Here is a 17,714-nt window from a genome sequence, read left to right as displayed (position 1 = left end):
ATTGTCTAATAGATAGCAGCAGACAGTTAGAAGAATTAAGGGGTACCCGGTTTTATCAACCTACCCGGTTTTGTCCAACTCTCCCCTACTTAAGCTAACCACAAAAGTCCTAACCAACAAAATCAATAAACTAACAACTTTATCAGATGAACAACAAGGATTCAGATCCTGTGTAGACACCGCATTTGTACTAAGACAAATCACAGAAAAGGCCATCGAGTACAATAAACCAGCATATCTGTGTTTTATAGACCTGCCAAAGGCTTTCGATCGCATCCAAGTCGAAGACGTCTTACACTTACACTGTATAGAAGAAACATACCAATCAATATTATACAAACCATCGAAAATATCTACTTCCATAATCGAATACAAGCAACGGTAAATGCAAAACTAACACAGTTTATACAAGTACAAAGCAGAGTCAGACAAGGTGACTCGTTAAGGCCACTGCTCTTTAAATAATGGACGAAATAATAGAAGCTAGAAGCAGTACGTAAAGGTCATGGTTACAGAATGGGGAACAAATAAATCCAAATATGTATTATGTTATGCAGACGACGCCGCATTAAAGGCAAAGAGACAGAAGACGATCTCCAAAGATTAACACACATATTCAATACAACAGCTAAGAAATACAATATGATAATATCAGCAGAAAAAAACCAAATATACTACAATATCTAAATACCCAAGACTCACATAGAGTTGTAGAGCCAAATAATGATGATGATCTAAATACCCACTACGACGTAAAATCGAAATTGATGGGAAAATAATAAAGCAGGAAGCAAAGTTTAGATATCTGGGAATAGATATAACCAGTTACGGATAGGTTGAAGAGGAAGTACGACAACAAAGCTTAAAAGTAAGTAAAGCGGCGGTATCTCTTAATGACACCATCTGGAAGAACAAACACCTAAGACCAGATACAAAAGCAAGAATCTATAGAGCAGCAATTAGACCTATATTGACATACACGGCGGAGACAAGACCTGACACATTTAAAACGAGACGACTACTAAAAACAACAGAGATGAAAATACTTTGACGAATATCAGGGAAAAGTCTGTTGGATAGGGAAAGAACCGAAAACATAAGAAGATCGTGCAATGTACAAGATATAAATGGATGGGTGACAAAACGGAAACAGGAGTGGAACGAACAAATTAGTAGAATGGCAGAGGATAGGACAGTACGAATAGCAAGAGATAAGTCACCAAATCGACGAAGAAGTATTGGCAGACCAAGAAAAAGATGGTGCGATAATTTAAACAATTTAGGAGGCCAATATTGAAGAAGAAACAGGCTTTAAAGCCTACATACAAGAAGGAAGAAGAAGAAGAATATATTTTTTTCGTTGTGTGAATTTAACTTGAGAAAATAAAATGAGAAGAATAAATTTGAGATATAAAACATTAAAACCATGATTAATATAGTTTATCTTTCGATAAGGGCTTCCTTTTTTCCAGTAACTCTCGAATTCCTTTTCCTCAATTCGTTTTTCAACGCACAAACAGTCCAATATTCGTATTTTTCTGTCATAATTTATTATTTATTAAATCGTACATAAAACACCATATACAAACTTCAACGAATTATCAAAACGTTGACCCCCAACTACACTAGCGCCGCCAAACGGGAGCAACGGCGTACATAGCTGCCGTTCGAAATCCGTCTTCAACATCATCTACCGCTTTTAGGGAACTTTTATATACAATATAACTGTTCATTGACTCGACTTGGTTATCTAAAAATTTAATAAAAAAAACTTTATTAAGTAGTTAAGAAGTATGTACTTAAAACGGGACTACCCCAAAATCCCGACAGCCAAAATCTCGACAGCCACAATCCCGACGGCCAAAATCCCGACACGCCAGAATACCGACAGGCCAAAATCCCGACAGGACAGAATCCCGACAGGTTTGATAAGTTTCTTTTTAACATAATTACATTTATTTCTTGTTTTTTGTTTATGATCATCTGTTTTTTATTTTTTGTTACTAAACAAAAGTATTTAAATTTAATATGAACTAATTTTCTAAATAAAATTTCTACCATGGGTATATTAATTAAATTATTTTTTTTTGCCAATATAGAGTCCAATAAGATATGTTTAGTCAAATCCTGAATTCAAGTTTACTTTCATATAATACATATTATCATGTCACTTACAACCTTCCATTTCAGTAAGTATAGCTTGTATGTTATAAAAGTGTTTAAATAATTTTTTCTTTTAAAATACATAATAATAGTACTCGTACTTATTAGTAAGTAATGATTTTTCAATTGCAATACTCTATAATATGATTCGGTATTGCATTTGAATTTAAACAATAAATATTCAAAATGTAGTGGTCGGAATTTTTACTTATGCGAGGATGGTTGCATGTCGTGATTTTGGCTTGTCGGGATTTTGGCTGTCGGTATTTTGGCTGTCGGGATTTTGGCTGTCGGGATTTTGGGCGCCACCGACTTAAAACATGCATTGTAAAAAATTATCAATAAATATTTTTTTCTACTTTTTTAAGCGTGACATAATTTAACTTTTAATTTTTTTTACAGCCAACATAATACCATTCCCAGGTAAGATTAAATTTTTATAGTACATTATATAAATAAAATATGGATATCTATAAATATTTGTATGTAAATTGTAGATATTATAAAGGTATAAAATCACCGAATATAAAAGAATCTTCATTCCGGATGATGCAATCGATTATACTCTTTAAATTTTCAATAATTTCCAAAACAACAAAATTAATTTCCTTGATTTAAGGTTAAAGTAGGTATAAAAATAAGAACCGACTAATAATACCAACTGGTTCACAAAAGATGTTTGGTTCAGAACTCAGGAATAAGTATATTTAAATATGAATACCAACGCACCCATAACTGATTAAACAAGTGTTACTCAATCTTACTGACAGAGTAATAATTAAGCTATTTAGCCCACAATACCATTCCGAAAATCTGAAAAAAGATATTGTAGAAAAAAATAATTAACTACCAGAATAATTTTGCAACCGTCTAATTAAGAGGCTACATCAGGGCCTCATCAATATTAATTCGAGAGATAGTAGCGGCATCATTTTCAAACGTTCTGCGAACCTTTGGCGACAGTGCGTCGGCAGTACGTGACACTATCAAAGACGAGAACACAATATTGTGATAATAATATACTCAGAGGCGCGCTAAATATTACCAAATCAGTCAGTTAAGTTCGATTTCTTGTTATAGATAATCGATTTTAGTAGTTCCAATGTGGCACAAAATCTAGGCATAGCATAAGAAAGTTTATTTGAAGACATTGTATTTTTTGTTCTTCTTAATGGCGGTACAGACTTGCTTTTGTAATATTTTATTTAATTATAGAGTTAACTTCACACACTAACATATTTTTCAAGTTGGGCTCTGTACCGCCATTCTTTACTAAGTATAATAGGTATATGCGTGCCAAATAACTCGACAAAATATTCAAAATTGACGCTGAAATCTTGGAACGCGTTTTGCGCCTTGATGACGCGCTGATGTAGCCTCTTAAGAAAAGGAAATGCATTATCTAAAATCAGTCTAATTTCGAAAACAATCCAAAACACACCCAAATTCTACCTAGTTATAATAGTAGTAATGTCGCCGACTCAAACAAAAGCTATATCCTTACCATACATTAATGGATTTTCCGAACAAATGTCAAAAATATTTGCAAAATATGGTATCAATGTTGGACATAAATCGTCAGATCATCTGGACTATGGTTTTCAAAATTTAAACCCTTTGTGACTAAATATCATTGGGCGAATACTGTTTACAAAGTAAAGTAAATTGTAAATATTGCAATTCAGAATAATATCTTACATTGGCCAAACGCACCCATATCTATATAGAAGGGTAGTTGTACAGAAACATAATGTACACACCAACAAATTAAATACTACCGCCTTAGCTAAGAATTCTCTAGAAAATACCCATTCTTTCGATTTTGAAAATGTAGAGATTTTGGAAAAAAAAAAAAGAAAAAACTACAAAAAAAATGTATTTTCGCGATGTTTCATATAAAAAAGACCAAAATTGTATTTATAATAAAACCGACATAAAATATCTCTCCAATATAATTACAACTTAATACATCAGTTGATCGTAAACGCACCATTGGCAGATATTTTAAATACGACCCTGAACCAGTTGTAGTCTCAAGTGTCGCCAGTAGCTACAAAATATCACTTTTGCATTCCATCACAAACTAGCAGACAGTGCAAACATAAATATAAATTTTATTAAAAATGGTGACGGTTGTCCAAACGTTAAAGCAAATATATGTATATTACAGATCCTGATTGTAAGGATGGTAAAAATACATATTACCCATATCCATACGATTGTAAAAAATTCTACGAATGTCTTGATTCCATACGTTACATTCTATCATGTCCAGGGGATTTCCTGTGGAACGAAAAACTTAATAAATGCGACGACAAAGACACAGTTGATTGTTGTAAGTGATGTTTTTTGTTAAATTTTTTTAATTACATGAGATATTTCATAACTTGTTTTGTATTAATGCAATCTTCGGTTTTATTTTCAGCTCACATTATCCCTGAACCTGACTCAACTTCTGTCGGTAAGAGAATACTATGTCTAAATAATATCGTCGTTCTAATTAGCAAATTGCCATTTTTTTCCGAAAATTGTTTTTGGTGTCATCTAGTAGTAGACGGTAAAAGCTACCGCCTGACAATTCCCACAAGCGCCATCATTATTTTATTTCGCGCCAATTTCACTAATAGTATGGTATAACTAGACCCAAACCCAGACATCCAAAGTGAAAGTTATCCTTCAACACCAAATTTTTCTATATTATGGTCCACATAATGTTCAGAAAAAAGTCACACCATTTTGAGCGTCGGGTTTGGGGGGGAGAGGGGGGAGAAATCGGTAAATTCGTAGTTTTGTAGGTTTTTCGTCAACATTTCTAAAACTATGCGGTTTAGCATGAACAACCTTTTATACAAAAATGTTCTACATTAAATTTGAAATAAAAAAGGCCCTATGCATAATCCTTCTAAAAGGAACAGTTCTAAAGTTACGGAGGAAGTATAGTATAATTGGTTCAAAAAAAAGACCTAACCCAGACATCCAAAGTAAAAGTTTTTTTTTAACACCAAATTGTTCTATATGGTCCACATATTGTTCAGTAAAAAGCTACACCATTTTGAGCGTCCGGTTTGGGGGGGAGATGGGAGAAAAGTCGGTAAATTAGTAGTTTTTTAAGTTTTTCGTCAATATTTCTAAAACTATACTTTAGTGTAAACAATGTTTTATACAAAAATGTTCTACATGGAATTTAAAACAAAAAAGATTATATACATAATTGTTATAAAATCAACGGTTCCAGACTTACGAGGGGTGAAAAGTGGAGGTTTTCGATACTTTTTATATTCTTTGGCAGTCTATAGAAATTTTCTTTAACAGGATTGGGTTTTGTAAATAAAATTTGCTATTTCAGTGGCCGTTGGTATGTTAGTGATACGCTCTTGAAGATACGTTAACCTCACCACCCAAAATCATCATTAGTTGCCAAATAATATAAAAAGTAACAAAAATCTTCAATTTTCACCCTCCGTAACTCTGGAACCGTTGATTTTATAACAATTATGTATGAACCTTTTTTGTTTTAAATTTTATTTAGAACATTCCTTTATAGACCATTGTTTACTCTAAAGCATAGTTTTAGGAATATTGACGAAAAACGTAAAAAAAGTACTAAGTTGCCGACTTCTCCCCCATCTCCCCCCAAACCGGACGCTCAAAATGGTGTAACTTTTTACTAAGCAATATGTGGACCATATAGAACAATTTGGTGTTAAAAAAAACTTTTACTTTGGATGTCTGAGTTAGACCTTTTTTGGACCAATTATACTATACTACCTCCTTAACTTTAAAACCGTTCATTTTAGAGAGATTATGCATAGGACCTCTTTTATTTCAAATTTAATGTAGAACATTTTTGTATAGAAGGTTTTTCATGCTAAACCGCATAGTTTTGGAAATATTGACGAAAACCCTAAAAAACTACGAATTTTTTCTGAACATTATGTGGACCATATAGAACAATTTGGCGTTGGAGGATAACTTTCACTTTGGATGTCTTGGTTATGCCATTATTTGGATAGATTTTATCATACTATAAACGAATTTTGCTGAAGTCCAAACGTTCTTTCCCATTCATACGAATATTGCCTATGTCAGTGTTTCTGAAGTCGTTTTGATTGAAATCGTTAGAAAATGTAAGTAAATAAATATATTTTGATTATTATTATTAATATGGATATAGTATAATAAGTAGAAAGTTTGTGTAAATATTTTGTTTAATTAATTTTGGTAAATTTTGTATTGCATGGAGTTAGGCAATTTTCTCATTTTTGACTTTTGTTCAAAAGTTTTTTGTCTCTCCTGTAAAATTTTCAATTTGTGACTTAGGCAATTTGCTTATTAGACTGACGATAAGTTATATTATTAATGTCCGACTGGTATATTATTTGACTAATAATGACATGATTTCTAAGTCAGTTAAATGTGACATATTTTTCTAGGTGCTTTTTCTAGGTTGAAAAATAACGCCCTAGGGCATTAAATTTAAATAACTATGATATAATTCTTCAATTTGGAAGACTGATATCATCGTTTAAAGGGGGAATATCCTCAAATTTAAATGTACAGTGCGGCCCTCGGAAACTACCTGTTTAATTTGCGCTTTCTCATAATGTAAAATTACTAATTTATTTGTGCTTCTATATAGTAGAATTGGTCTGCTATGATCATAAAAACCTTGAATTTTGTCGACCCATCGATTATTACCGTCATAAAATATCAAAATTATGTTTTTTTTTTCAATAGTAAAAATTAGTAAAAACTGAGGCAATAAATCACGAATCCATAGATAAAAGGGTTAGGTTACAAAAAACCCAGTGATTCTTTACCTCGTTCCAATAAGAGTAGCAAGACACGTTCATTTACATAGGCGGTTCTGTGCTAGTTGAATTTTCTGATTATTTATAGTGAATTTTTAATTATACATATTCTGTGATTATAAATAAATATAAATAAAATGTGTAAATTGTAAATACAATGGACGAACAACCGAATTGTTTCAAGAGCAGCACTGCATCTTCAGATTTAGACAGCGATTAATATGTTCTATTAGTTTAGTAAGTTTGTAGTGCTTAGTGTTTGTAAAATAGGAAGTGGTTGAATGCTCAAATATATTAAATTTACGGAAATAAAGGCAGATATCGAGCACTGAGTTTTATTAAATCTTACCCAAGTATACTTTCGCGCCTAGAGCATCGTCAGGGGCATTTCGTTAAAAAAAAAAGTTATCCTCGAATGTTATTAACATTAGTTTGAATTATGGTGGCATCTTATAAGATATACATAGGTACTTAACATACACTAGACGAAGGACCAACAGATAAAAATTGATTGCCGGTACTTCAATATGCAGAAGTACCCAAGTATCGGCAATCAATTTTTATCTGTTTGTCCTTCGTCTAGTGTATGTTAAGTATATGTTATATGTTAAGTTAACTTCCCACCATAATTCAGACAAATGTTACAATATATTAATTTATTTACATGTTTAACTGACTGACGTTTCGATATCAACTCCAGAGACTGCTTTGAAAATTAAAAAAAAAATAGAAAATAAATAACATAAGAATATATAAATATATAATAAACAAATAAAATAAATATAACTATCATTTATCAGTGCCTATTTTACTTCAAATCAGAGCCGAGGCCCTACAAAATTTTCGGGCCCCTAAATATATGATTTATTAATAATAATAATAACTTTTTTAAATTAATTAATTATTTAATAGAAATGCAGTTGCACCAGAAATTTAATTTTTTTAAACAATTTATAAAGTTTATCAATTTATAACAATTTTTACCTCGACACCGTAAGGTACAAGAGGACGGCTTAAGTAAGTAAACAATTTAAAACAATTTATATTTAAACAATTAAACATTGTTTAAATACATTGTGTCGCATTTAAGATGAAGGCAGGTCTATATTTCGGCTTCAGCTATCAAAATAAATACAGATTTGAGGTTGTGCACAGTCATACAGGTTGAAGGTTCACATTTTTTAAGATATTCAACTGAAATTTAAATTTTAATCGCGGCCTACTACTGCGAATCCATAAACAGGGTAAATTTTCTATATTTTGCTTCTCGTTAGAGATATCGGAAAAAGTTGTTTGAAACAGTAGTTCCAAATCTTATTCTAACCGCATATACCAAATTGCAAGACAAAATTCGCACTTTTAGCTTTTTCAATATTTGTAGCCAGGACCCTAAAATTCGTCTGTCCCGAGATGCATCTTGGGCCAGCCAATTTTAAGTTTTACGATCCTGACTACAAATAATGAAAAAACTAAAAGTGCGAATTTTGTTATCAAATTTGGTATGAGGGGTTAGAATAACATTTGAAATATCTTTTTCAAATAACTTTTTCCGATATCTCTAACTAGAAGCAAAATATCGAAAATTTACTCTGTTTGTGCAGTCGCAGTAGGCTGCGTTTAAAATTTAAATTTCAGCTATCTTAAAAAATATGAACATTCAACCTGTATGACTGTGCAAAACTTCAAGTCTGTATTTATTTTGACAGGCAAAATATAGAGCTGTCTTTATCTTAAATGCGATACATTATTAATACATATACCTTTGTCATTTCCTTTTGTAAATAATTTGGTCATTGAACCATAAAAGGATAAACCGTTCTTGGAGAAAAAATTAATGTTCCTTTTCTTCTAAATAATTTTTTTCCAATAATGTTACATTTTTTCCTGCTGTACTACTTCTCTTGACTAACGTACCAAATGATAAAATATGTTCAGGAGTTCGCTTATGTTGAATAACTGTCCTATTGATATTTTTCCTGTGATTATACCCATCGAAAGTTAGGCCGAGGCCACATTATGCGTTTTGACCGGATGCGTTTCCGACGCATCCGGTGAAAACGCATAGTGTGACAGATCGGTCCGGTTGCGTTGGAAGCGGATGCGTTTTGAGTCATCGGTACGCGCTTACTACCTGCACCAGACTAAACGCATAGTGTGACAGGTCGGTCCGGTTGCGTTGGAAACGGATGCGTTTTCACCGCATCCGTTCAAAACGCATAATGTGGCATCGGCCTTAGAAAAACAATCATTTTCGTGGAAATCAGTTTATAAACGTAACAATAAACACTGCTACATTTAGGACTGTACACTAACCACTCGCAAAGAATTTTTCCTCATTAGCTTTCATTTTATAAAAAATTGCCTTTGCAATGTCTGGTTTTATTATTATCCAATTGTGTAACACATTCACTAATTTTATCAATATGTATATTTATTCAGTTGATTATTTATAAGATATTGTTGAGAATCCAAATTTAAATGTTTTGGCCAATCCCCTATAGTGCCAGGGAAGGAGTTATTGATATTGTCGTTTTCTATAGGAGATGACGTAGATGTACTTGTGACAGGTGAAGTCGCTTGAAAATCAACAGTGGAGTCATCATTTATCATTTCATGTTCGTAAAATGAAATAATTTTGAAAATTCATTTTTTAAATGAGGCCCTTTCCGGGCCCCATTTAAATGCGGGCCCGAGGCAGGTGCCTCACGGGCCTAGTGGTAAAATAGGCCCTGTCATTTATATAATGAAATTAGTCTATCCACCATCACAGAAAAACCCAGTACATTCTGCTCTATCACATAGGTATACAGGCAAGATATCAACAAAAATAGCCAGATACATAAAAAGAAAGGAATAACACCAGCTTTCAGAACTAATAACAACTTAGGCAAATACATTAACCCTTAAACGCCCAAGGGTGGGTAAAAAATGTCCACCTAATGCGTATTCCCTTGTAACATAATTATTACGTGTTTAAAAATTTTTCAAAAATTATTTATTGTTAAAAATACAGCCCTTTATCGAATGTTAATTTGGTTTTACCGATATGTTTGAAAATAAAAGTAATATCTTGAGTCAAATGTGGGTGGGCATAAAAAGTACACCCTTGGTAAAACTTGTTACTGAAGGTTTCTCTATAATTTCTCATTGGTAGGAACATAATCCATATAATTATCGACGTATAATTACATTATCGACATAATTATCCACCAATGAGGAGGCTGAAAGGAAGAATGTGGAGAAAATCGACAAACCTGAATTAATGGCTTTTACTGGTATGTTAATTTTGTTGTACATTGTAATTTTGTTGTAGGGTCTGTAAATTGTTTATATTAATATTTTAGAAGATGCTGTGTTTATTAAGCATAAGGTTTTTAAGTTTAATCCATTTCCAACAACTCTCAATAAATATGTTAGCTATTTTCGAGGTGGACATTTTTTACCCACCCTTGGGCGTACATGGAACCTAAAAAAGGTTGGGCGTTTAAGGGTTAAGAACCGTAAGAGCAAAAAGAGAATGCAATTACAGAGTGGTGTTTACAAACTGGCATGTGGAGACTGTCCAAAAACTTACATCGGTCTAACTGGCAGAAGCTTTGAAAAACGAATAGCAGAACACAAAAGGGGTTTCAACAATAGAAAAACAGACACTTCTACATACGCACCTTCACCTTCTAGATCTTAATCATTCATTTAATGAACAGTATCAAATTCTTCGTATTCAAAATAAATGCCTTATAAGCTATCTAGATATATTAGAGTCTATGGAAATTAATAAAATGAAAAATACAGATATAATTCTGAATGACCAACTTGAGACAAATAGCTCCTGACTCCTCAACCTATTTAGTTAGAGACTTTAAATGCAAACACATCGTAAACTAAATCACTTGAGAAAGGCAATCTGCTGAAACAGCTGTAGTCACATGGTTTAAAAATAAATTTTGTGGAAGTAACGAAAACAAAAGTTCTCAGTGTTTTATTGTTAGATATTGTTTATATCTTTGAAAACGGTCTTTGAATAGAGAGATCGAAACGCCAGTAAAAACCTGCAAATAAAATTATATTGTGACCAATTTTAACAAATAATATTTAAAAAATATAATATAATTAACGTTGAAATAAAAGTGAGTGTACGCCACTGGATCTTCATGCGTCTTTCCGCGCTTTCCCACCTTTAAAGGATGATATCACTTTCCCAATATTCGTAACTAAAGCATAGTTAAATACTGTCAAGTTGACAAATAACAACCTAAGTAAAACTATGGTTGCCACAATTACATTACGACTGTTGCTGGTAAATGTAATTATTTGAAAACTAATTAATTCAAAATTCATTCAAATTTTTTGCATATAAAGAATAATTTAGTCAGACATTAAACGTTGAAAGCACGTGTTCTAGATAATAACGCTTTCGGTCAACGCATATCCCTCGGGCCAAAGGCCCTTGGTATATACACCATTGACCTCAAGCTTTATTTTATTATCCATGTAATACCCTTGGTACCTTAATAACTATAACTTACCTATTTCATTAATGCGGCATCTGAAACAAAAAAAAAATATGAATTTTACTAAATACTTAAGTGGAGAAAATAAATTTTAAATCATATATTAGCATAACCGCCCATATATTTACGCCAGTCAATGAGACCAAAAGTAGGATATTCCCTCCGAATTATATCCTACTGCGTGGATTTTAATGAAATTTTGTAAATATATAGTCTCTACTACTAATCTCCTACTTCAAAGTCCACTTTATGCCGATGTGCGCTTATTATTTTTTGGGGTAAAAACTACCCCTTGTACCCAAAATTTAATAAAACCAATTGTAACGTGAATCAAAGTACTTTTAATAGTCTAGTAAAATAAAATTACACTACATGTAAATCAAAATGTAAATTCGTACAGGTTGAAACAAATTTTATATCAAAGTTTAGGTGGGTACAAAAGATATTTTCAAGAAAGTATCCAAATCATACAAGGGGATCATTGTTTTAATAATTAAAAAGGGGTAATTTTTGCAAAAAAATTACTTTTTTAACTGCTGAGGTCATTCAATTATTAATGAAGGTCTATAGGATTGTTTTCTGTAAAGTTGAAGGGTAAATCTTTCACGTAAGACTTACTAAATTAAATTTGACCCCCAATTTATTTAAATAATTATACATAAAACTTTAAAAACAAATTTGCAAAAAAATATTTTTAGCTTTTTAAATAAGCACTATAAAATATCTTATTTTACAGGATAAGTTGCGCTATGTTATCAGTATTATTAAAAAAAAATTGGTCCAAAAATATTTAATATTTTTTGAGATATTGAATTTGTTTATTAAATGTTACTCTATTTTCAATTGAAAAAACGCGGTTGTTACCAAAAAAATAATTACCTGTCTTAAATCTTATTATTTTTATTTTTATGTATATTTTCGACAAATGTATTGATAAATTCAAATTTCAATTAAACTTCCCCCTAAAATGGCATTTGAAAATAATTCAAATTTGTTTATAAATTTTTTTTTTAATAACGTCGCGGGGATTAAATATTTTGAAATGCCGTTTCGATAATTGGGTTCCTGGGGATTTTTCACTAATTAACAAATTTTTTTGTCTTTTTTTCCTCTTCTTTTTTTGTTCTTGGCATTATATTACTACAGGCCCTTTTTGGGTTAAGTTTCATTAAGAATGTCGAATCTCGAAGTTGTAGATTCTAGACCTAAAAATATTAAGATTGGTCCAAAATCACTTAAATACAATGCGGCTACTTACTGAGTTACAGTAAAGGTGTTTTATTTACAAATTTAAAAATTATTTTTACCAAGTACTTTCAAACTATTTGTCATATCCTTATCATACTTGGCAGAAAGTGTGGGTACTGTACAGTCTACTAAACTGTGATAAATAAAAGTTTCTAGCTACCACCAGAGGCGTACGACAGGGGCCAGTTAATGGTTGACCCTTCCCAAATTCTACGCCACTGAGGGAATTACTATTTTAGCGAAATTGTTCGATCCTCCAATACTTTCTATGTAAATAATATACTCTTTACTGGTAACGATTAAGTCATTAGTTTTCGAGATATTGGTCGTTAAAAATAAAACGGCATAGTTATTTTGATTCATTCATTCATTCATTTTAAATTTCCAATATCTCTCAAACTGATAACTTTATCGATACCAATAAAGTTATTTACATACAAAGTATTGGAGAATCGAAACATTTCGCTACAATAGTAATTCACTCAGTGGCGTAGAATTTGGGAAGGGTCAATCATTCTCTATCCCCTGTCGTACGCCTCTGGCACTAGCTAGAAACGTTTATTAATCACAATTTAATAGGGTGTATAATAGCCACACTTTCTGCCAAGTATGATAAGGATACGTCAAATAGTTTTAAAGTATTTGGTAACAATAATTTTTTAATTTTTAAATAAAACACCCTGTAACTCAGTAAGTAGCCACATTTTATTTAAGAGATTTTAGTTAAATCTTAATATTTTAAGGTCTAGAATCTACAACTCAGAGATTCGACATTCTTAATAAAATTTAACCCTAAAGGGGCCCGTAGTAATATAACTCAAAGAAAAAAAAAGAAGAAGAAAAATGACCAAAAAATTTTGTTAATTAGTAAAAAATTCCCAGGAACTTAATTATCGAAACGACATTTCAAAATACTTAATCCCCGCGACGTTATTAAAAAAACAAATTATAAACAAATTTGAATAATTTTCAAATGCCATTTTAGTGGGGAGATTAAGTGAAATTTGAATTTATCAATACATTTATCGAAAATATACATAAAAATAAAAATAATGAGATCTTAAGCAGGTGAATATTTCTTTGGCAACAACCGCGTTTTTGCAATTGAAAATATAGTAACATTTAATAAACAAATTCAGTATCTCAAAAAATATTAAATATTTTTCGACCAATTTTTTTTCCTTAATACTGGTAACATAGCGCAACTTAGTCTGTAAAATAAGATATTTTATATTGCTTATTTAAAACGCTAAAAATAATTTTTTGCAAATTTGTTTTTAAAGTTTTATGTATAATTATTTAAATAAATAGGCGGTCAAATTTAATTTCGTAAGTCTTATGTGAAAAATTTACCCTTCAACTTTGCAGAAAAAGATCCTATAGATCTTCATTAGTAATTGAATGACCTCAGCAGTTAAAAAAGTAATTTTTTTGCAAAAATGACCCCTTTTTAATTATTTAAACAATGATCCCCTTGTATGATTTGGATACTTTCTTGAAAATATCTTTTGTACCCACCTAAACTTTGATATAAAATTTGTTTTAACCTGTACAAATTTACATATTGATTTTTTTTTATGTTATTAGGCTATAAGGCTTTAATAGCGTTTGATGAAGTTAAATAAATCTATTTTTATATATTAAGACATTATTTTTCCTAAACAATTGTTTTGGCTAAATAATTTAACCCTTTGTAACCACCAAAGTTCATAATAAAATGTGTAAGAAAAGTGATTTATTAATATTTTTAATTCATTAAGGGCCGGTTGTTCGAACGCTAATCAACATTGATCACTATCAAATATTTAATTACTGTCACAACTGTCAATGTCAACTTTGGTTGGGTTGCTGAAAACATAGCTAATTATAATTATGAGATTAGTTAGTCAATTAACATAACAATTATTAACATAATTGATTAACTAATTTCAAAATTGTCATCAATAATTATGTTTTCGGCAACCCAACCAAAGTTGACATTGACAGTTGTGACAGTAATTAAGTATTTGATATTGATCAATGTTGATTAGCGTTCGAACAACCGGCCCTTAATATAATATAATTTGACAATTTTATATCGGTATCTTGGGTCAATTTTATCTTTTTCTTTGTTTTATTTTCAACGTTTAAAAACCCGCATCTTTTCCAGATTTTTTGTTTCTTGAACTATTTTCTACTTACTGTGAAAATATCAAGTAAATTGATATAGTAGGATGGAATTCGGAGCCAAATACCCTCATTGACACTAAAAGATCTAAGTACGATTTACATAAAACATTTTTATACTTTTTAGCCCCCCAACCTTCAACTGATGTCACCGAACCTTCAACTGCTGTCCCCAATCCTTCAACTGTTAACCCAGATTTACATTGTGATATAGACCTTGAATATTTCGCCGATCCTTACAATTGTCAGGGATACTATCAATGCCTTAACGGAATTAAGCAGCACGAATTTTGTAACGAAGGTCTTCTGTGGAACGTACACATTCCAGGATGCGATGAAAACTCTGATTGTTGTAAGTTTTGTTCTTTTTTAAATATCATAACTAAAAGTTTAATACTACATGCAAATTATGCAGGATGTCCAGAAACTCTCCTTACAAACGAAAACCGGAGATTCCCCAGATAATTTTAAGACAATTTAACCCAATTCACTTAGTCCGAAAAAGCTTCTAGAGCTCTTTGAAGATGACCCGTTGTAATTAATTTTTTTTAAATACTTCCAACACGCTTCTATTTAGAAAAACAAAAACTGGTAGACCTATTTATCTTCCACACATAAATCGATTCCATCAATTGCGAATTTCTAATACCAGTCATAGGCGTCCGTTTTGAGTAGGGCAACGTTTATTTTATCGCATAACTTTTTTATCTGTTATTCTTAAGCATATTTGACACTGAATTAAGAAATTGTTGGGTATTATAGTATTAGAAAAGTAATCTTACTTTAACCCTCTGTTGCCCAAACAAAGAAATCCTCAACCCATGAAAAGTTCCTTTCATCATTTTATTGTTTAAGAGCCCAATTAGCAACAATCTTATTTAAAATTATTTCCTGCCCTTCCCCTTCCCCTCCCACATATGCTACCCAGTGTGTACTGGAAGATACATTTTATAAAAGTATACTGCAAATAAACCAGAAAATATTAGTGCCTAAAACATATGAATAATTAAACTTAAATAACATAATAACAACTTACATGAATAGGTTTTCATAAAAAAAATTAGTATAAAAAATCTTTCTTTTTGCTGATGATACCAGTATCACTTGAAGCAACTCAAATATTGCAACTCTTCATGCTACTATAACTTCTGATCTACTTACAATAAAAACCTGGTCTGTCTCAAATTTACTCTCGTTTAACGTAGATAAAACAGTAGCATTTTCTTATAAAGGAGCTCTTCAACCCTTACCTCTTAATAACAGCCAGATCAGTACCGTTGATTCTGTAAAATTCCTTGGTATTTTTTTAGACAGCAACCTTAAATGGTCCCTCCATATCGATTTGTTACGGAAGAAACTCTCTTCAGCTTGCTATGCTATAAGATCTGTTTCGAATGAACTCAATTTAGCATCTTCCAAAATAATATATTTTTCTTTGTTCGAGTCACATCTTCGTTATGGTCTTCTTTTTTGGGGTTCTGGTACAGCTGCCCAATTCGATGTTATTTTCAAATTAGCAAAAAAGAGCAATAAGATATCTGTTTGGCCTCAGAAGAACAACACATTGCAGAAGTTATTTCAAAGATCACGAAATTTTAACCCTTCCATCTTTGTATATTTTAGAAACTGTTTGCTTAATTCGTAAACATCTATATGTCTTTCCACCAAGACCTAATCATGACTACTTCACGAGAAATTCTACGTTTGACGTCTATTTGCCGACCCCGTCCTCGGAGTTAGTAAAGAAATCGATATTATATTCCGCAAAAAAAATGTACAACCATCTCCCCCTACAACTAAAATCTGCACCATCTTTCCACAAATCCCGTAAACTGAAAAAGCCTACCTGTCTGAAAGACCATATTATTCAGTAGAAGATTTTTTTAGTCAATAACTAAGAAATTACAGTACCCTTTGCACAAGTAGTATTTTTATTATTTTTTTATCTATATTTGGGTGTCATATGCAGCGGCTTAACTTTTTAACTTTTAAACCTTTTATATTAATTATTAGGTACACTATGCATTTGCAATTTATTTAAATTTTTGCAATTGATTGTTTCTGTTTTAACTTCATTATTATTATTATTTAAATATATTGACGATTTATGTAATTTTACTAAATTGGATTGTTACTGTTTTGTTTTTTTTTGAATATTTATAAGCTTTGTCGATAAAATTGTAAAACTTTTCATGGCAATAAAGCATATTTATATTCTATTCTATTCTAGTAAAATAGTAACAGTAGGTAAACTGCATTTACCGCTTGTATTGATGGCTTGAAAAACGCGCACACTAGCAGAACAAGAAAATAAATCAACATAACTTAATACTTTGAAACAGTTTAAATCAAACAAAGATAGCCAGCTGTATAGAGAAAGACCAGCTGATTGTGACAACCAAGGTTTGAACTATTGAGAAAACCTGCAATATTTCAATTATGAAATATTGTATCTTGTGAGATACATTAGGCAACAGAGGGTTAAGCCGGTAGGATACACAGTTTTCTAAAAAAATCGATTCGAAAATTTTTCGTTTTTTGAATTTGAAAAAAGTTAAGAAAAAACAAGACGGTGTTAGGTCTGGATCCCGCGTATGAAAAAAAAGTTGATTAATAGCAAGCTGAAAATTTGTTAATAGCTTAAGGGTGTCTAGTCGGATAAACTTTGATATATGGGAACACTGGAACAGGGGCAGTTTTAATTGTGGAACAGGTTAAAAATTTGGAACGGTCAGACCACGAAAACGGCACATTTATTTTGTCCGACAGAATAAATTTAAACTCTTCGAACAGAGATTAAACTCTCATGCAAAAA

The 17,714-nt window shown here is 31.4% G+C and overlaps 1 protein-coding gene across 2 annotated transcripts in view; it reads left to right on the top strand.

The window, feature by feature from the left end:
- The window catches only part of LOC114337959 (probable chitinase 10), a 71,479-nt gene that overhangs the window by 23,888 nt on the left and 29,877 nt on the right, over positions 1-17,714 (top strand). The window contains exons 3-6 of one of the 2 annotated variants that reach the window (XM_028288546.2): positions 2,566-2,586; positions 4,334-4,498; positions 4,589-4,624; positions 15,027-15,251. In XM_028288546.2, the coding sequence (XP_028144347.1) occupies positions 2,566-2,586; positions 4,334-4,498; positions 4,589-4,624; positions 15,027-15,251 (447 nt within the window). The remainder of the gene's footprint in view (positions 1-2,565; positions 2,587-4,333; positions 4,499-4,588; positions 4,625-15,026; positions 15,252-17,714) is intronic. The other variant, XM_028288553.2, reaches the window with a different exon arrangement.

The sequence above is a fragment of the Diabrotica virgifera genome, chromosome 4, assembly GCF_917563875.1.
Source record: "Diabrotica virgifera virgifera chromosome 4, PGI_DIABVI_V3a".
Classification (NCBI taxonomy): domain Eukaryota; kingdom Metazoa; phylum Arthropoda; class Insecta; order Coleoptera; family Chrysomelidae; genus Diabrotica; species Diabrotica virgifera.
The sequence above is the reverse complement of the archived record's forward strand: the minus strand, read 5'-3'. Positions and strand labels throughout refer to the sequence as shown.